The sequence below is a fragment of the Anomalospiza imberbis genome, chromosome Z (assembly GCF_031753505.1).
Source record: "Anomalospiza imberbis isolate Cuckoo-Finch-1a 21T00152 chromosome Z, ASM3175350v1, whole genome shotgun sequence".
Classification (NCBI taxonomy): domain Eukaryota; kingdom Metazoa; phylum Chordata; class Aves; order Passeriformes; family Viduidae; genus Anomalospiza; species Anomalospiza imberbis.
In genome coordinates, this window is record NC_089721.1 from 70,422,572 (window position 1) to 70,444,078 (window position 21,507).

The window sequence follows — 21,507 nt, forward strand, 5'->3', positions numbered from 1 at the left end:
AAAGAAAGGGAGGGAAGTGGAGGGGGATATGATTTTTGTCTCAAGCCTATACTGTATAGATTCTATTAAATTACATGTTACTTGCCTTTTCTGCTAAGAACTTACTGTTAACTCCCAAGATCCACCCTGGAAAGATACCTGAGGCTGAGAGGTGCCATCTGTGTATGGACCTGACATAGTTTTTTGTGTTTCACATGAAATGTCTTGTGTCAAACAAGCAAATCAGGATTTATGTTCAAGGTTCTGTTTCATCCTCTCAAAGTATGCTTTTCAGAAACTTTGGTTTGGATTCTACCCAGTTTTAACTGTCTTCGTTTGGTAAATTTTCATCTGGGTGGGGAAAAAAAAAGGAAGTTTATTTAGCCAAAAGATTTTTGTTAACAGCTCATCCTGCTGGCTCCCCGTGGAAATAATCGTTAAACATACAATACCATGGGCTATAGGTAGCCTTAACAGGTTCAACACCTGTACTTGCTATCTGTCTGAAAAAAAAGGAAATACTTTCAAGTGAAAGGGCCCTAATTTATCAGACAACGACAGCTACAGTGAAGTGGCCCCATGTTTGTGATGTTTGGCAGCCTTCCTCTGAGGAATAATAATGAGTCCATCTGCAAAGTATCTTGGCATGCTGGCATTTGTCTTTACCATGCCTCCTTGCCTTGTGCAGATTTGACTTGCACTGAACTGTCTTTTCCTGCCCTTTTAATGCTAATTTGAGGGAAAAGAGGACTGATAAGTGGATGTATGGTCCCTGCCAGTTTAGCAGCTTCAGAAGCTCTCACTGAATGGCAGTAAGTCATGGGCCAAAGACAATCTTGCTTTTCAAGAGGACAATTCCTAGAGGAAACTCTCATGATCTGATGCAGTAACACTGGTCTTGTAAAAGATAACTGCTGAGTGTTCTGCAGGGAGGGACAGAGTCCTTGAGGACCGTGTTGCAATACTCCCATACTTTCAGGTCTGTGCTGCAGCATGATCCATGCTATCCAGCCACCCATTTCATCTGGAACTGTGTGGCATTACTAGTGCAAATCCACATATTTGCTGGGTGGTAGAGTTTCCTGTTTCCTCCCATGTTTGCAGTTACCTTATTTCATTCTGTGCTTGTAATTACAATGCAAGAGGTTGTTTGATGCTTACAAAACAGTGTGCAGTGTGACAGCTCCCAACCTCTCCAGGTTTACACCAGGAAATGTTTGTGTTTAAGTAGAAAAAAAAATCAAAAAATACAGTTTAACTTCAAAATGTACTCCAGATTACAGTTTTAATATAGTTTGAAGGCTGTTTTCTGTTATTTTTAAATTGAGTAATGTATTATTGTATTTATATTTAGTAGGAATGGTAGAGAGATGCAGTCTGTGAAATTATAGCATTACTGAAAAGATTGTGATGCTGTAGCTTTCAAAACTGGTAATTCCATCACTTAGAGGCAAATAAAGTCTGATCTCCTCCAGACTTGCACATTATCACTGGATTCTCGGGAGCTCCACAATTCAAGACTTCTTCCCCTCTCTTGCTTTAAGTGACCAATAAATTTACAAGTTATTGGGCGTGAGGCCAGAACACACAGACAAACACTGTGATTACATAAACCTCATTTTCTTAGAAGCCTCTGATAATTAAAGAGAGACTGAAAAATAAAAATGATGTCATCTAATAACCAAAGAAAAATGGTCATTGATGACTGATTTATTTTTCTTAGCAACGTAATGTGAAAAAAGTAGCTGCACATCTATCTCCATCAAGGAGACTTGTTCCAGCACACTCAACTTTTGATTTGGTTACTCTTCAGACACCAGTCTAAATGAATTGCTTTTCCCCCATCACATGCTTAGCCCATCTTCAACACCTTTGGACTCTCCAAATGTGTCAGTCTGTTTCACAGTGAGGTTTGAAAGTAAAGCAGCACAGGTGAAGAGGGTCAGATCTGATTAAGCTGCATCAAGGAGGGCTCTTATCATCTGACCAAGGAGGATGTGAAAGTTTAGGGCCCTTCAGTTTAGGGCACTATTGGGTTATCCTTTAGCAAACTCCCATGCTGGCTGTGCAGATCCCACACATTTTCTGTCAGGCAGAGTCTCAGGCCTGCCAGCTTGGTCTGTCCTGAGCTCCCCGTGACAGTGACAATCAATGCTGCCTTTGGAATGATATGTTTTGAGGATTTGGGAAAAGACCAGTCAGTTTCCATTTGCTGTGGCTGTACATCTTCAGCCAGCCTAGGGTCTCTGCAATAATGCTCCTAATTCAGGTTATTTTGTACTTGCTTTATGAGTGAGATTTCATGTGACAAGGTGTCAAACTGATTTACTGATTTCCAAAGGGAAAACGCCTTCTGCTTTCATCCATTAATTCTCTAACGTAATCGATAAAAGCAATCAGTTGTGGAATTTTTTTTTTTCACGGAAGCTAACATGGGATTAATCATCATTGACAAGATTAGGTCAGATTCAAATTTTGCTCTGCCTGACATCAGTCATGAGAGAGATGTTTTTATAAGCAAATTGTGTCCCTGGCAGAGGAGCTGAGCCTCAGGAGTGAAGAGTGTTATGGAAAAGACTCTGTAGGAAGTGAAAGACCAAACAATTCTGCACCCAAAAATGGTTAGAAAAACTCTTTTATCTCACATGGAGCTATAATTTCCACTTCCAGTCACTAAGTCTGTGTAGGGTGCTCTGGAGAGAGTGAGGGTAAGGACACCTCTACAGGGCTCTGCACAGATGACTGTGTGGTTTACAATTCAGTCTGAAATTTGAAGAACACTATGATGGACAGAGAGAACATTTTTTTTAAAGTAGCACTTGCTGTACATGCAGGTTGATGCCATGTCAGTACAATTAAGAATAGCCCATGGGTTTGCAGCTCAGAAAACATTTTGATGTCCCTGTGCCCTATCACTTCAGAAAGGCAGGACTGAGTGCTGTAAAATCTTTGAGATGCCATTACAGAGTAAGAAAGGCTCTCACTGCTCTGGAGTTTGTCTTCTAACTAAATGGCCCGTTCCTGCTGCATTTTTCATGTTTCAATGGTAAAAATGCTTTTGCAACAGTAATGGGAAAGCTGCATCAGCATTTCCCTTGGTCTTGGGTCCATTATGTCATGTTAGCAACTGTGTTGTACTATTCTCTGTTGCTCATGCAGTTCTAATCCTGGTTAATTCTCTGGCAGCACTTGATTTTGCTGACCAAAAAATGTTTGTTTGCAGCCTTGAGCAACCTTCACTTCTTTTACAGTGTCCATCATACCTGTCCCTGCCCCTCGCCCTAGGTCTACCTGTATTTATTTACCTTTTATTACAAGAAATCTGAGGGAGAGATGTGTGCCCTCAGCTTTGCCTGTGGCTCTGCTCTGGGTGAGGGAAGAGATTAATTTGTAAGCAGTCTTCATTTCCACCTCATAAAGAAGAAGCATTTTTTGCCTCTTTTCTTTGGTTATCTGTTCTTTCACCGGTTTTGATCCTGAAGTCTACATGGGGAAAAAAAAACCCAAACCAAATAAAAACTGTTGACGTAGTTACTAGTGGCAGAGAAAGTGCCTAAAAATCTCAGATATTGGTTATTAATGGTTAACTGTCTGTGTTTATATAGTGCACAGGATTTTTCATCAGCTTACTAGTGAGACAAATGCAATTTGTGTAGTTGCTCAAGTTTAAATGTATTTTAAGGGAGTACCTGTAATTTATGGGATTATATTTTGTACACTTTTTACACCATTTTAAAATGAGCTTGTTAGTAATTATAATAAACCTTGGGGTGATCAGGTTTATTTTTTTAAATTACTGTTATTGACTATCTGATTTTTATAAAATAAATATATAACGAGTTAAATTTCCTTAATTAGCTTACAGAGATTAAGGGAAGTACTCTACAGTTGTTTCATGCAGCTGCACTGCTTTCCTCTTAAAATTTTAAAATCATGGGAGTGGATTAAAGTTGAGGGAAACAGAGAAGTGTGCCCTGAACAGACACTGATGCTGCCTTCAAGTTCCTGCCTGGAAGAGGAATACAGCTTTGTCACTGAGAGATTTTGCCTCAAATGCTGTAGAAAAAACTAACAAGCAATAAGATTTTAGTGTTCTGTTGTGAAGGGAAGTCCTGATGGTGAAACACCAAGGATTACCTTAAATTTGTTGGGTTTTTTTCTGTCTCATGTATGTACTAATTTGCAGAGGGAATGCATTCATCAAAATGAGCATTTTCAGTACTTAAACTACAGGTTCTCTGTACATGTAGGTAATGAAAATACTCTCGTGTTATTGGGTAAGATAATTTGAGCAATATATGGTATGAAAAGTGAATCTCTGAACAGTTGTTATGGGTGCAAACTGTAGGCAGCAAGAGTTAAATGTGTCATCTGCATCTTTTATTGCTAATATCAACACTTCAGCAATGCTAATCAGCTGTGCTGATTTTCTGTTTTGATTTTCCTTAATAATTAAGCGAAAGATCTGGAATGCAATCAAGTTTTACTCTAGGGGGTTCATGCAAATTTTTTTTTAATAATCTTAAAATTTGTTAAATGTATCCTGCAAAAGGAAAGTTGCTGAAGTTGAGAATAAAAGAAAAAAGGGAAATACCATTTACAGTCTTCTTAATCAGAGTGAATATTTTCAATGAAATCACAACTTCACTGCAATTATTAGGTGAAAATACAGCTGCTGTTGAAATAAGTGTACATTGACTGCTTTGCTGCATGCAGAGAAATAGTTACAGACCAAGAAATACCTTTCAGCAGCCTGATTTTTCAAGAACAATTCAGCAAAATAGGATCATCTCTGTATCCTCAGATACCTTAAAGAGAATAGTTTCTTGTTGTGAGCTTTTTTATGTTGACTTCTGAAGTAAGAGTTAAGTAAGACTATTTTGTCTCTCTTTTCCCCCCATGGTCCTGTGGTCTTCTTTCTCCTATAATAAAGTGATTGATATCATTTGCTTTATTCTGTTCCATAATATTTAAAGTAAGAAATTGCTATTTCTGGATAAATTTACTGTGTTAAAAATATTTCTATTAAATCAAACATATTTATTAGAAATTATTTTCTTATTATACTACAGATTAGTCTCAAGGATCTCATTTTTTTGTTATCTCTGTAGCCACATAATGTTAGAATCAGTGTGTAAGTGAGGAAATAAGGTCAAATGTTCACTGAAACAGAAATGTAGCTTAAGTCATTACAAATAAATTACATGTTAATAGCATTCATTCCGGCATTTTGGACTAATGGCCAGTTGGATTAAGAGTGTTTCAGCATGCAAATTAAAATAATTTGCTTAGTAAAAGTGTTAGGATAATCTTTTCAGACCTTCATGTTACTACAACAGCTTTTTTTAATGAATGTTTATTCTGTTTGGAAGCTGTACAGCCGGCTGAGGAAGGGGAATTAAATTTTGGGGATTCAAGTTTAAAGAGCAGTGACAGTGCAGGGTGATGTGTGAGGCTGTGCTGGCCATGGGGAGCACGTGGGGAGGCACAAACCCTTCCTGTAAATGAGGGACGTGCAGGGCTCCTGGTGCTGTGTCACAGCTGAGCCTCTCCACTCTTGTGGTCTTGAGCAAGTGCCAGCCTTTATTCCAGACCTCAGCTCTGGCTCTCAAGAGTGGGCAGAGCCTGGCTGAGCACACCCAGCCTGGGTGGCTGCAGCTGGAGGGGACAGCAGGACCTCTGAGGTGCAGCTTGTCCACCAGCTGACCTCGTGGGAAACGGCTCCATTTGGCCTCTTCTTCCAAAACGGGCGTGGTGTTGCTGCTGCTGGGCAAGCAGTGTGTGTTCCTTGAAGGACCTCTTGCTTTAGATTGATTATAGATGGGTCAACATTATTAGCTACTTTATATTCTGTATGGTATTACTAATGTACTATTTCTTTTTTTCCTCACAGTCATCTCTTTGGAAAGATGGTTCTTCATTTCAACTCCCTTTTTGGCTTCCCTGTCATACTCCTGTACCACTGGATGGGTTCAACTGTGTCTTTGAATCTGGAAGATCCCAATGTGTGTAGCCACTGGGAAAGGTAATACTTTCCTTTTGGAAAAATAAGTGATGTAAATTCTGATGTAATAATTTTGCTGTGCTTTACTTGGTATGCTTCTAATTATTGAAGGCTTTTAGCTGAGTTTAAAAACAGCAGGGGGAAAATTCACTTTACTGCATGGGCAGGTGAGTTCATGGATAAGTAAAAGACTATTTAACAGTGGGCTGAAATGAATCTTTGCATTGGGGATTAGGATGCAAAAAACCACTACAGTGGTATCAGCAATGTTACACAACCATCTGGGTACTAGAAGTGAGTAAAAATAGCTCTTTCCAATTTAGGTGAAAAGAAATTTTACATATGCAAAATATAATTAACCGTATTGGAATTTGGCCAAATTTGATTATGCTGATTCCATCCTATTCAGCACTCACAGGATCTGAATTAAGATTTGTTGTTTAATTATTTTGATGAGGTTCAAAAATTTATAACATGCAAAATGAAATCCATCACCAATGTAGTTGGTCTGTTTGTTCATCCAATTTCATGTGAATTGCAAAATGCCACAATGGGTTGGAGAGGTTGAGCCTCAAGCATCTGCTGAACTTCTTTCCTCGTGTCAAAGTTATGATAGTGAAAACAAGACTTCTGGTCTCACTACAACTGTTGTACCTGTAATTGATCAGCTGGTCCTTGAGAAAGTTAATTTTCACGGTTCACTTGAGGACTTCAGTATTTCCTGCACTTAATGTAAACTGTGTTGTATGCTTAGTCATGGGGAGTGCTGCTGAGCCACTGTACATTTATTGCTGATTGTTATGGCTGAATCTTTACAGAGAAAAGCTGTATTGACTTTTTAATAAAATCTCTCTCAAAAAAAAAAAAAAAAAACCACAAACCCAACACGTAAGGATAAGGACAATCCTTGGGAATTTACCTCAGCTTCATGTGAAGCATTTGTCACCTCTGCCTCAGCTGCTGTGTACAGTTCATGCAACAGTGTGTATATGAAGTAGTCACCAGATTAAATACCTGTTCATAGTAGTCAGGCATTTGTCTACAGTGTTACGGGATACTGCCCTATATTGTGTGTGCTTTGTGTACAGTTTTTGTAGGCAGAAGTGGTTTTGGGGGAAGCGACAACATAGTGAAAGAAAAATGGGAAAGAAACCCTGAATATAACTATTTACACTGCATAATATAATTTAAAAGTATCTAATCAAAGTCTGCAGAAGGAAAAATATACCGAAAAATGCATCCAGCAAGCATGCCCACTTTGTTGCATGAACATTTTTTCCTTCTTGTGCTATCTCACAAACAGGGCAGAGCTCCAAATAAACTTAGTGAAACGTTCACGCTGCTGCCCAAAGCAGGTGACAAAGGGACAGAAGTACGAAAGGGCAAAGTGCCAGACAGAAGCTCTTGACTGTCACTGTCACTGTTGTATGCTTTAAATAAAAAATAGACCTCAGTCAGTACTAAAATGGTCTTTACAAACAAACTGTGAGAAGGGGTAGAGCCTCAGGGCAAGAGCACAGAGCCTCAGGCAAGCTCCAGCATCCCACTGGTGTTTTGTTGGGCTGGGACAGCTGGGTGGATTAGGGCTGCTGGCCTTCATGCAGGAAAACATGGAGTAGGGTGTGTGCATTTAGGGGTGAGTGGCTCTGGATGTGCTTGCCCTTGGCACAGATGGTGACTGCAGGATGAGGAGACTGTGGCTGTCACCCTGCAGTGGAGGCTCAGGGCTCAGAGAGGGTGTGAGTGGAAGAGAAGGAGAGCTGGGCAGGCTGTTTAGTGTTTTGGTGGGTCCTGGGAATCAGTCCTGCTGCAGGAGCTTGCCATGCATTCCTGTATTTTCAAGCTCCCTTGCGCAATCCAGGACTGGCTGCCAGCACAAACAATCTCAAAGAGTTTTCTAGGATGATTCAATATTTTCCCCTTTTGCGACAGGGCTCTGCTCCTCTTGCCCTACTGACAGCTTTGGAGGCTCTCAGTGTAGATTTGTTTCTATGACACTGTATAATTGTGTATTTTGGCAAAAAAAAAAAAAAAAGTAGGATTTTGCGTAGTATTTCTGGGGGTGTGGTGTGGTGTGGGTGGTTCTCTGTAAAAAAATATCCAGTAAGCAAAAGGAAGTATGGTGTTCAGTATTCATTAATTTCTGATTGCTGTATAGACTGTTTGGTGGTATGCCTGTAGTGTAATTTCTCAGTAATTACTACTCAGGTGTATTTCTGTGTTAACATTCACTTAGTATCTAAATGCACTGGATGTCTTCCTATAGGCCCAGATCAAGTTTTTACAAGAAATTTTTAAGAAAGTCCTATTTTTTCTATTTTGGATGATAATAGAAGAAACCTCATTTTCTGGCTCCTTAACTAGTTGTTCAGTTATCTAGTTGCATTAATAAAAGTTTCCACAGGAGAACAGCTAATTCCCTTTGCCCTACTTCCAGTTGATGCCTATTTGAGATATAGGTGTTCTAGTTTTTAAAAAAGTTAGGTTAACATTACTTTTCTTTAAATGTCAGTAGTGGAATTTCATCAAATGTGTTACACAGTAGAAACATGGTGACTCTCTGCAAGCTTATTTTTCTTTGCAAGCTTTCTGTCTCATTTTTTTAGACATGAGTATTTTGTTATATTTATTCCATTCTTTAACATGATTCTGTAAAAGACCTACTTAAATGAGACTGTACTAAAAGGACTTGCTTGATGACCTCCCTTTTTTCTCTCTGTCTCTCCCCAGTTACTCAGTTACAGTGCAAGAGTCCTATCCACATCCTTTTGATCAGATTTACTATACCAGTTGTACTGACATCCTAAACTGGTTCAAGTGCACACGACACAGGTGATGTATAAATCCTAATATTGTCAAATTGCTGATGTTGTTAAGATTCTTGCTTCAAAATCAAGCATGATATGTAGGATTTTTTAGCTGTAGTGTCCAGCCTGTCTGACTGCTGTGATCTGTGTCAGCTGGCAAATGCCTGTCCAAGCAATATCACATACATTTTGTTAGCAGGTTGGGGTGTACCATCCCATGGAGTGCTAACAGAAAGCAAACAGCTTGGGAAAAACTAAATTCTCCAGACCCTGCAAGGTGTATTTGTTCAGAAATATCACAGGGACCCCTTGTTGCTTGCAGTGTTGTGTTCTGAGGGAAGTTAGTGTATGCTTCTTGAAATAAAAGTAAAAAGATTTGTTAAAGGAAACTTCCTGTGTAAGCAGAAGACAAGCAAGGGTTGAATGAATAAAAACTGGTGACAGCTGCAAAGATCATTTTCCTCAGAGGAATATGCCGATAAGTATGAACCATTACAAGTGGAAAATTCCCCATCCTTTTCCTATTTTCTGACCAGCAATGAACCTAAGGCCCTTGGACTCTTGAAATTGGTGACAGATAAATCAACCACTCAGAACATTTTTTTCTTTTCTTATGACACCTGAATGTTTTTTAAAATGTGCAAGAATATATCCTGTCTTGTTTCTGAACCAAGGTATGTGACAAACACTCATTCCTTTCTTTAGGATCAGTTACCGTACTGCCTACAGACATGGTGAGAAAACGATGTACAGGCGCAAATCCCAGTGCTGCCCTGGATTCTATGAAAGCAGGGAAATGTGTGTCCGTAAGTTCAGCTTTTTTAATTTTTTTTTTTTTTTTTTTTTTTTTTTTTTTTTTGCTTTGAAACTGCATACACCCATCACTGTGCTGGTGTGACTCCCCTCTGATGGGTGGCTCGTGGAGGCCGAGTTGCAGGAGCTCAGTTACTCACCAGTGATGCATGTGCAGCTCTCACTGAAGCCAGCTGGGGCCGTGCAGATGCAGATGACAGGATGGCTGGATTTCAGATGTCTGAGTGGCCAGCCAGCCTTGATGCGTGGTTCTAGCTAATGATTGTGTGGAAAATGCACAGTGCAAGCATCAGTGTGTTTTCCAACACGGTAGATAAACACAAGGTTTAAAACCACGAGGGATATGGGAGTGTTTTCTCCTTGGAACAGACCCCAGCAGATCCTCTTGCTGAACCTCTCTTGCACACACAGAGGTCTGTAACAGCTCTTTGGAGGTCTCAGCACCTTTTCTGGGTGGCACACACCCCTGTCTCCTCATCTAACCCAAACTGGGAAAATTTGTGTCTGGGGAGTCTGGAGGCAGCCTTGGTTCAGTTCTTTCTCTCTCTTGTGTGGCCTTGTGCAGAACTAGGGAGGTCTGAAAATGGTATTTGTTAAGAACATGTTTTACATCCTGGAATTTGGAAAAAAAATAGCTTTGATTCAAAACATTTTCTGCTTGTGCAAAAGCAAGGTCAAAATATTTTTTAAAAAAATTAATATATCTGATATCAGATTGACAATGATTTTAGCTTTTTTTTGTAATATGTATATATTAGACTTACAAGAACTAATTTCTGACTACTTTTGGTTATTATACAGCATGTGTGAATAATGATATTTAACTTTTTTATTAGGTAGAATACTTTTTGAAGTGTGTTACAATTTGACTCATGATGTGATGGTGATTCTCTTATGCGACAACAGCTTTTGCATAGCTATAGCATATGTAGTAAATTCATTGTGTTAACACAATGATATTCAGAAGCTGAACAATTCAAATACCATTGGACATACTATTTTTTCCTGTTACCACATAAAAATATGCCAGATAATGATACTCGGGACATATCTACTCTGACTTCTGAAGTGATTGTGGAATTCCTTAGACTTTAAATTATATGAAAGTACAGATCCTTCAGTGTAGCTGAGTTTGCATTTATTTGACCTTGGAAGAAAGAGAGAGACCTTCAGCTCCAGCTGGAGCATTTCCATTACTGCAGTTTTATTTCCATGCAGTGTGGATTGCTTTGTTTACCTGGTAGAAGGATGTAAGATGCCTCTAAAAGGCTAAAATCTTTGTGTTGTTGTTGATATTTTGTTGTTTGTTTGTTCCTTTGACTTCTCAATTTAGAAAGGTAAATTAGAAAAGTCTACTGACTCGACATTGCGTGAATTGAAATTTCATTGCTGCTTCTCAAAAATAATAGGAATCTGTGTTTTATTAGTTGTGCCATTTCATTTTTTATTTAGGTGGGTTGACAAGAAAGTGTATTTTAATTTTAAATCCAATATTATATGGAGTCAGTACTTGGTCTGTTTGTAAGAGTGCAGATATCTTGTTACTATGTACTAATTCACTTTCACTAAAAAAAAGTGATTTGTGCTGTCCTCATGAAACTCCTGTTTATAGAGGATATAAATAATGTACAAATTTCTCACCTCTGTCTTCACTATTGCCAGCACCTCTGTAGAATAGTAGGTTAACTGCACCTCAGGTTGCTATGTTTACTCTTACATTTAGACCTGATGCACCTGCTGAGGTAATCCAAATGCAGTTTATATGCAGATACAAAAGTAGAACAGTAAATCTGTGAAGTTCTATTAAGGAGCTTACTCATGGCAGCTCCACCCCAAGCTGGGTGATTGAATAAATTTGTTATTTATTCTGAAGAATTTCCTGCCACTTGTCTGCTACTATCTGTGGCAACTACTAGAAGATTTGGCATATTAATGCTAGGCTTAGCTACAGACTAGAAACTTTTTCCAAAAGTGCATTTTTTTTTTTTTTAGTATGTTTCTGAAAAGAAAGATTTTAAAGGTTTTAAGACATTTTCTAGTGGCTTTCTTGTAGATGGACACACAAGCAAAGGTTGATTGTTCCTGGCAGCTTGAGCATTTACCTCGCTTAGATTCTAGCATTGTAGTACATTTCTAAGAGCCTTAATGCAGAACTATGCCTGTTGATTTCCCTCAAAACATGAAATAGAAAATGCACCATCCATCTTAAGGTATAACTGGATATCACTCACTTTGCCAGCAAATTGCCATCAAGCACAGGAAGCAAGGATCAAACAAGAGGTATGTTCTAGTATACAGTATAGAAGTGAAGGATTTATTTGAAAAAAACATGTTTATAACGTAGTTTAATAGATAATTGATTTTTTCCCACGATAAATGCTTGTTTCAATTAATTTGGAGGAAGTTGGAGTTAAATCTTGTAGTCATTTAATTTATGTGCAAATTACATCCAAAGTGTTTCAATTTTATGTTAACTGGTATATAGCTGGCTTTTCGAAGTGAAAAGGCAACATATCCTAAAATGCATGCATAAACTTACATCAAAGATAAAAATACATTTTTTCAAGCTTTCTCTAAACATCAAGTAATGAAGGCAAGAGAGTAGAAAAGATCTTGAAAAAACAATAAGGCACAAAAGGAAAGGACAAATAAGATGTAAAAGCAAATGTGCAAGAGTAAACCCAGATAGCTTTTTATACAATAATTGAGCTTTCCCTTGCAAAAAAAGAAGACATGGCAATTGCTGCCAGGGAGTTTTTGCTGCTTCTTCACAATGGTCAAAAAAAAAAAAACCAAAAAAAACCGTAAAGTTAAGTTTTTCACCTGCACCTGCATATAAGTTATTTTTTTAATGCTGTGCCCAACAATTCCATAGAAAACCAAGAGAAAGTAGTTTATCTGTTCCTGGTCATTCATATCTTTTCAGCTTCTTCTAGGTGATTTTTATGTTGTCCTCACTTCTTTGTAGCTCTGTGTAGTAAATTTTGGTTCTCTCATCCCCATGTCCACTGCAATATTTTTTTTTTTTGCATGTGCTGTCTCTTACAGATGTAGGATTCACTTGCCAAGAGTCAGTTAGCCTAGAAGGTGTCTGGAGAATAACTTCTTTTGGCCAGAGAATAGATTTTTATGTATATTCAGAATGTGGATCCATGTGCTCAGGATGGCTTGAGGGGCAGTGCAAGGAGATAGGTCTGGTTTCTTCTTTAGTTTTCTGTTCTGCTCCAGCTGTCTCACAGAGGAGGTGGTGGAGCATTGCCTTATTGTATTTAAGGCTCAGTGCTTACAAATTTGGGCTGAGCATGTTTGCATTCCCTGGGTTATTCCTACAAGTGCTCACACTGCATGTTTACAGTGACCTGCTGTTGCCTCACAGCTTGCTGGCAAGGTTTTTCACACATTTGGTTTGTGGAGAGCCTCAGTGCCCGCGGCAGCACTAACTAGGAAGGAATCTTCAAAGATACAAGTGATTCACGTCAAGTTACAAGACTAATGGAAAATTGTGATGTATTATTTAAACTCAGTCTTTCCATAACACATAAATAGGCAACAATGCTTTGTGTTAATGCCTTGTTTCATCAAATGTTTAAAAATTATTATTCTCCCTGTTGATTTCTAATGAATATCATTTTAATGCACATCTGAAAATTAGCTTTTTAGATATAGGTGAGGATGAAAACTAAAGACTGAAAAATAAGCAGTTAATGACTGGGATCCCAGATAATCAAAATTTTTTATTTCATTGATCTTTGTGTGGTTTTCCTTTTTCTTGGACACACTAAATGTAAAGATAACCAATGTGCTTCATCATCTTTAATTGAGAAAAACCCAGAACATTTGTAAGTATTTTACCTAAATACCTAATTACTCTAGAATATTTTCAGTCATTTAGAACGACGGTGATTCATATGTAGCCCCATTAAACTTCTTTTTAACATCCACTTTGTCTTTTTCCCCTTGATAACTTTGTATTCATTTGTATAGCAGTCAGATTTCTGCTTTAGTTTCTCTGGAAATGTTGGTACAAAGGAAAATCTCATCCTGTGCACATTTTCTAAGTTTTATTATTGTTTAGAGTAGAAGTAATGTTTAGAGTAGAAGGAAATTATTACAGTATTTTGGAAAGTTAGGGTTATTTTGTTAATTAATTGATTAATTAATATGATGCCAGCAAATTGTTACTGGTCAGAGATTCTTCCTCTTGGGTGTATTACATTCTGTTATTGATAATGCTGGATATCAAAGCCTTTTCATTTTTTTCTTAGATGGTCAAACAAAAGATCTGTTTCAAAGTAAGACTTAGCTTACAAATATATTTGAGAATCATAAAAAAAAAAGAAAAAAGAATAAATTTAAGGTAGCCCTGTTTAGCACTTACAATAAAAGCTGCAGTGATTGATAAGGTTTATATATCATGCTTTACTTCAATCTCTGTCACTTTTTGTTTATTCTTCAATTGATCTGTGCAATCATTTGGTAAAGTTGATACTAAGATATCGGTGTGTTGCAAATCATATTTTATCCATGCTGTTGCAAAAGAGCATTTCTTTGGATGCCTGCTGAAGTTCGTCTCTTTTTCTTGGCATGAGGGTTTGCTGCAGAGAGTCACAGGATGATTGAGGTTGGAAGGGACCTATGGAAGTCACCCCATCCAAGTTTCAACCAACCACAGCCTTTTGCCCATGACCATGGTCAGATGGGTTTCCAACCTGGATCGTACTTTGACTCTTTTTTCATTTAATTTGGACAATTTCCTCTGAAGTATTTGAGAAATGCTAACACATTTTTAGCTGGAGTCTTCAAACTTAGGAGAAATAGAAGAGACTGAAGTGAAACACATTTTTAAGAGATGCCACCAAACATTAATACACTGGTATTTATTTTGCTTTAAAGAGGTACTTCAGACACATAAGAACTGGATTAGGACTATTTTAAAGAATATTTTCCCTAGTGGTAGGACTTCTGTAATTGTGTTTTTGGTTTTTTTTTTTTATTCCCTTCTCTGACAGCTCACTGTGCTGATAAATGTGTCCATGGCCGTTGTATTGCTCCCAACACCTGTCAGTGTGAGCCTGGCTGGGGAGGACCCAACTGCTCCAGTGGTGAGTTTTCACCTGCTTCTGCCTGTCTTGTACTCTTTCCATGGTGTTGTCCTCTCTTTTCGACAGATAATAATCAGTTCTGTGCTTGGGCTTCTGCTCTCTTCTGATCAGAGCTTTTTTCTGAGTTATCAGGTTACTCTGTGTAACCTGATTTTTCTTCATTTACTTGCAAACACTGTTCCCACATAGCAGCACTAATGAGCTTTTTTTTTTTTTTTTGTACTTAGAAACATGCAGACAGTACAGTGTCTGGAGCAAAGACATAATTTTATTTTACATGTAAGAAAATCTCACAGTTTTAATTTTACTAATGTGCAAAGTTTGATGGTGCCAGGTCACATTTAAAAGCTATGAGGAAAGCCTTCCTAGCAACTCTGTCCTTCTTTTTCACTCTGCCACTGACTCAACCATTTTTCCCTTCACTCTTCACTCCCTGAACTCTCAATGTCTTTCCATTGTACTCTGGTCAAATTTCTCCCATTTCCTTCTCCTTTCCCTTTGCCATAAGAGCATGTGCAGGAGATGAGAAGAGCAGAATTGTGCAGAACACAAATCATTATCTTTTCTTCCCTTTGGCTGAAATACAGTTTCTCAAAGCTATTTTTCAATTCATTATAATTCTTTATTTGTTCCAGCCTTGTGGCCCCCTTTTTAATGTCTTTAAAAATGTATTTTTGAGGCTAACATAAAACCACATATTTTGTTACAAATAAGTTCAAGGTTGGTCTCTGCTAGTGACTGCCCAGTTGAAAGAAATGTATTTTAGCTAACAATAAAAACAACTGTATTTACAAGTTAAAGTCCACAGACCTTGTAAATTTCTAACAAACAAATTGCAAAGGTATTACACTGCTAATTTACTTAGTACATTATTCCTATAAAATTAACAACTCTCATTTGTCTTTCTTAAAAAAAGGGGATATGTTATTTTCTTCAATTTTCAAACAAGCTGCTATCATAACTCAGTTCATCTGGAACTGATCTGTTGTTCCAGCAGCATATTTGTTGGCATGAAGAAAAATTTAACTATTTTAAATTTAACTACTACATTTGTTGTGTAGTTTTCATGTATGCTTACATGGGATTCATATATTGCTCCAAAGAAACACCCAAGTTTTGCATAAGGCATAAAACTGAAAGAGCCATTGTTCTTTCACAACAGAGTGTTGCTGTAAGACTGGTCTTAATCTAATGCACTGAATTGTCAAAATAAATTGTCTAAACATGCTATCGTTCTTTCTGAAAACCTTATGTATTAAGCTTTTCTGTAACTAATCAAACATGCAGAAGAAATGTGAATCATTAGACAGCACAGATTGTGAAAATACTGTTATTTACTGAGATATTCAAGTCTGAAAGTGTGCTTTAGATGAGACAGGAACCTCTAAATCTGCCTTTGGAAATAACCCTTCCTCTCACAGGGTTTGTGTCTGGTATAATTCACTCTGAGTACACGTGCAGCTCTTTTCCTCTACTTTTTCCTCAGCTGGTTGCCTTTTGTGTATCTTTGAACTGTGATCTCTGGAGAGGCTGGTGATCCCCTAAAGGCTCCTGGGGGACTTTAGGGCTACCTAGAGCTGCCAAAATTTGTTTGGGATTACTGGTGTAGCCATAGGAGAAAGGGGGTGAGCTGAGGAAGGGGATATTTCTGTGCATGTGGTACAGGAACATTTGTTCTAGGATTTATCCCCTTCTGCATGGACAAACCTAAGAAAGTTGCTGATTTCACTTGTTTGTCCTTCTGAGATTGAGAGCTGACGTTTGCTGCTATCTGTCCACGATTTCCTTATGTGAAGAGCTACAGCACAGGTCAAACTGAATTGAAGAATAGTGGATAGTGTTGGAAATAACAGTAAGTGAGAGGGGCTTGGCTTTCTGAGCTTTCTTGTTGCTTGCCCTATGTAAAAGATTTTGATACTCTGCCTTTAGCTGTATTTTCTGCATGATCCCCAACTTGGTTTTAGTTTTAATCACAGAAGGGTACAATGATACAAAATAAAGATCTGTACTTTTAAATTTTTTTTTTATATAGCAAGTTATTAATTCAGTAGGAATATGTGCATATTGCCCTACTGTTATAATGTCCATCAAATAGACATTTTCATTACTTAACTGACATGTGGACCCATATTTGAAAGACAGGCCATTGTCTTTGTAAGGCAGAGGTTCAGGGATTTTATGGCTGCTGATGACCAGATAAAATGCCCTGACTGAAAAGTAGATACTGTCCTCAAAGGGTGAGGTATTAGGCCAACTTCCAGATGTAGTTGTCTGTTCATTTTCATGGACTCACGCATATTGGAAGGTACTGTTCTACTTAGGGACCAAATATTTTGTAAAACTGCAAAACTAAAAATTTTCTTCCAAATTGCTGTCCTATCTCTACTGGAATTGTTTATTCTCCTTATAAAGGAATTTTATCTGCAAGTATCTGAGAACTGATTTAGTCCTGTTACAGCATCTGTCCATCTGCCAGCCCCCGAGACTGATTTTTATCTGTTGTTTCTCAGGAGGGAATAAATTTTTTGGGTGACTCCCATTTCCTTTTGTAGCAAATATTACCTCCTTATTGCTATGACTCCTTGCCAATTCCTGAATGGTTTAGGTTAGTGGCTGCCCTCAGTTTAGGGAGAGGAGGCCTAAGGTTTGACCAGAGTGCTGAGCCTGTCTTTTTTCAGTGCTCAATTCTAACCCAGAGTATAACTCTGCTCCTCACCACATCCTCTGCCTTTCTGAAAAAAATTACATCCCAGCTGACCAGGAGACAGGATTGGATCTATTCTTCAGCAAGGAAAACCTGAGTTGTGGCCTAGGAGTTTTGTTAATTAAATGTTGCCTTGGGGAACATTTCCTGCACAAGGTGTAATTTTTCTTCAGCTATTTTCTTTTTCTTTAAAGGAAATAGAGTGTATTAGGCAGTGTTTGCTTGCAGTGAAAGAAAGTCAGTGTGAGGTGGATCAAGAAGGTGATGATAATGTAGATATATCTGAGAGGAAACACCTCTTGAATGAAGAGACCATTCCTTTGCAGAACACTGCATTCTGGTGGGAGAGATGACAGTAATGGAAAACAATTTATTCTAATACAAATTTATTGACTGAGAAAAATAGTCAGGACAAGGGAGTGGACAGAAGATGTGTTGAGTGAGAGAAGCAAGTGAATCAGCACAATCCATAAGCTGTCAGTTCCCCTTTGAGGAAATACTTGTGAATTCCAGGAATGTAAGTTGGACAGTTCTGGGGTAGGGACAATTACAATATTAATAAAAGTGCACAGAGTGCTAAATATAGGTTAAACAAACAGATTTTATTGAAGAACAAACAAACAAACTGGCACAACTTTTCCCTCCCAAACTGAATTACTGTTTTATCATATTTTTAACTGGCATGTGTCAGATTGGGTTGTTTTTTAAAAATGCTTTTGAGTACAGGTTGGGAATAAAATAGTCTTCTGTAGAAGTTGTGTTAATAGTTGAATTATGTGCTAATGTCTGTGTAGATGTGGAGATGATCAAACCCTACTGTACATTTGTAATTTATGTTTTCTGCCTGTTTTCTGCTCACACTCCTAAAACACGACTTTATATCTATTTATAAATGTTATTTATTTCTATTATTTATATATTTGTATGGCATTATTTATATTATTATCTGTATTATAATGGATAATACATGAACCTGATTGTCAGTTTTGAGTGGGTGTGCAGTTCAGATTGGTTTCCTTTTTATATATTTATAAATTTTATTTATTTATATTATTTATATACATGTATGATATTATTTATATTATTATCTGTATTATAATGGATAATACATGAACCTGATTGTCAGTTTTGAGTGGGTGTGCAGTTCAGTGGGTGTCCTGTCCAAAACCAGGACATCCACTTTGTTTTTCTTATCATGCCTAGCAGTCCGCAGATAATTCCCTCAAAATCAATAGGACACTTTCTGGATAAGCTGGAGCAGAGGCAAAAATCAATATTACACTGACTCGTCTGAAATGGTTATAGCCTTGTGATCCCACCAGCTGGCATGAGTGGTAAAGCAAAAAAAAAAGGAAGTGACATGTCTTTGGTTTATTACCAAAGCACAGTTAGGATTGTTTCTGAAAATGGGAGTGGGATTCTTCCATTTTTATTGTGCTGAAGTAATCTTGAGATTTGTTTGAATCACTGGGTTTTAATTTGTAATTTGATTCTGTTGGTGATTAGCAGAGCTTTATTGGGACTATAGTCTGAAGTCATGGGAGCAGAAAAAGTGGCACGAAGACGTAATTTGTCTCCAGGGTTTTGTAAAGCATGAGAAGAAAACTGGATTTTTTTCCTTAATACATTAAGCTGCAGGTCTAAGCCTTGCACCTCAGAGAAACCTTTACCTTTAAATGGGCTTATTAAGGTAACTTTTAAACTACAGTAGCTCTGCTGCTATCAGATTTCCTTCGCAGCCATGGGTGTTTTGTAAAGTTTGCAAAATCCGTGAAAATCTTGCTGTTTTCTTCATGGGACTTGGCAGATGCAGGCCATGGCAGAAACTGGATCCCTTGGCACTGCTGTGTGTGAGACACTCACGTGAGCCACGGGCAGTGCCAGCTTCCCAGTGCAGCCCTGGATTTCCTTTAACCCTGCAGAGGTGGGTGGATGTGTGACTTTTCCAGTGAGACAGCCCCTGTGAAACCTGCCTGGAACCACCTTGCACACTCTGATGGCACAGAGTCCTCCCAAACTGAGATTTTTCTGGGCTAGGGTATTGCTTTCTTTTTTTTTTTTTTTTTTTTTTTTTTTTTTTTGACTAATGCAGCTTGCAAGATATGCTTAGGGAGTTAGGTCATCCCTGAGTTTTCCAGGCCATCCAGCAGGCTGCAGAAATAAGTTCTGGTTTCAACCACATCCTTGCATTAGGAAGGCTTGGTTCCCAGAACTGGGGAGCTGGTAAACACACAGGCAAAACTGCAGAGTGTCCTGGCAGATAGCTATTTTACTTTTATGGAAAATGTAGAGAAATAGTTTATTCAAGTAATGCAGCCCAGCCCAGCTCCTGAACAAAAGTGCCAGCAGGTTATAAATAATCTTGGATTTAACCTGTTCATATTTAATGTGTCTTCCCTACGTTCACCACCCATAATTCTTCTGTAATTATTGCTGCTGTAACTTCCCTGACTGACTTCTCCTCAGCTTTTCCAGCTGAACACTTCATTTTCCCCTCTAACCAGGCTGAATATCTTTGAGTTGAGAAACTAACCCACCAGTAAGTCAGAGGAGGTGCAAATAGGAAAAACAGATATTAATGGAAGTTGCCATCACCTTCATTTTTAACAGTCATGGCAGTGTCACTGTGGTAGGTGGCATCAAAACTTCCAGGGCTACATAGCACCTCTGCTTTCCTAGAGGTTCAGTACAACTATGCATTTGAAATAAGAAAATTCTTATGTTTAGTATATTTTTGGTGCTATGAACCATTTTGGTTTGGAAGTCCTAGGGAAATTAATAGATTTTATGGCTATGCATCAGAATTTTGCTTAATTACAGTCTGTAAGCAAAAGTAGAAACAAAAAAAATCACTTTCTACAAAACAGAGTTATTAAATTTACTTATGTTGAGATTTACTTAAAGGAAGGCATTCCAGTAAATGGTGATAGTTTCATTCCTTTGTAAAATTTTTCTGACCAGAGGAACTTTTCATTTCTGCTTTTCACCATTTTGGAAACCCAGTAATTTGTACTGTTTGCCTAAGCTGATTTTTAAACTAAGGTCTGTGTTGTTTTTTTTTTTCCCCTACTAACAGTGCTTAAGTATTTTTTGTGCTGATTTCATTTCAATCTGCCTTATATATTGGCAGGCTTATATGTTTTCAGTGGCTCACTTAGTAGGTTTTCAAGGATGTGAAGGATACCATTTGTGGCCAATTAAAGAAAAACAATTGAGATGACCTTCAAGTCATTGAAAAAAGAAAAAAAAAAAAGCTAACTTATGGTTTCTACAAGAACATCTGTGCAAAATCAGGGTCATGGAAAGGATGCACTACAAGCAGGTTCTTAAAATTTTTCCTATAATAATAATTATTTTTAAAAGGTTTTATCTCAGTAACATGATAAAATGAACACCAACAACCATCTGTGTGTGTTTTCCTTATCAATTATCCATCCTTGTGTTCTGCTGTCCAAAGCACTTTAAAGAGTCTTGGAAATTTATGGCATGTGAAAGGCATATAGTTCCTGTCTTTCATAGGATCTGAAAAACACATTTTCATTGTTCTTCCACTTCACGGATCAAAAGGCTTTTATAAAGTAAACAAGAAAAAACCCTGAATTAAGTTTAAGCTTAGCGTTTTGAATAAAAATCCTTTCTTATACACAAAACAAAAAGTAAGAATGAAAATGTGCCCCAGGGTAAAAGCCCTACAGTATAACAAATGCAATCAGATAGAAACAAAAGACTGAAAGAAAATTCCAGATCCAATAGAAATGGCATTCTGAAAAAAAAAAAAATTCCATGCATTTTTGTGTCTGGGATGTAGGTAAAGTAGGTCTTTTACTAAAAGACATTGGTATTTTATAATTATTATGAGTGATTCTCTGAAGGAAAAAAGGGTTTTTTTTTATTAATATACATGTGCCATTTTCATAGCATTTTGAGATGACTAGAACAGGGCAAAATTTAAAAAAAAATTACATGGAGAATAATCCATGGCTTTATGAAATAATGCTTTGAAGGTTTCTACAGGATGTTTTTATTTAGTTTTCAGAGTAGCTGGCTTTGTTTCCTGGGGTTTTTGACTCATCTCTGAAGTTTCTGTTTGCCATGTCC

The 21,507-nt window shown here is 37.7% G+C and overlaps 1 protein-coding gene across 3 annotated transcripts in view; it reads left to right on the plus strand.

Moving 5' to 3' along the window:
• Window positions 1-21,507, plus strand: part of MEGF10 (multiple EGF like domains 10) — an 84,311-nt gene that overhangs the window by 13,193 nt on the left and 49,611 nt on the right. For 2 of the 3 annotated variants that reach the window (XM_068177545.1, XM_068177543.1), the window contains exons 2-5: window positions 5,873-6,004; window positions 8,714-8,815; window positions 9,496-9,596; window positions 14,613-14,705. In XM_068177545.1, coding sequence (XP_068033646.1) covers window positions 5,889-6,004; window positions 8,714-8,815; window positions 9,496-9,596; window positions 14,613-14,705 — 412 coding nt within the window. In that variant the 5' untranslated portion in view covers window positions 5,873-5,888. Of the gene's footprint in view, window positions 1-2,121; window positions 2,249-5,872; window positions 6,005-8,713; window positions 8,816-9,495; window positions 9,597-14,612; window positions 14,706-21,507 lie in introns of those variants that run through there. The other variant, XM_068177544.1, reaches the window with a different exon arrangement.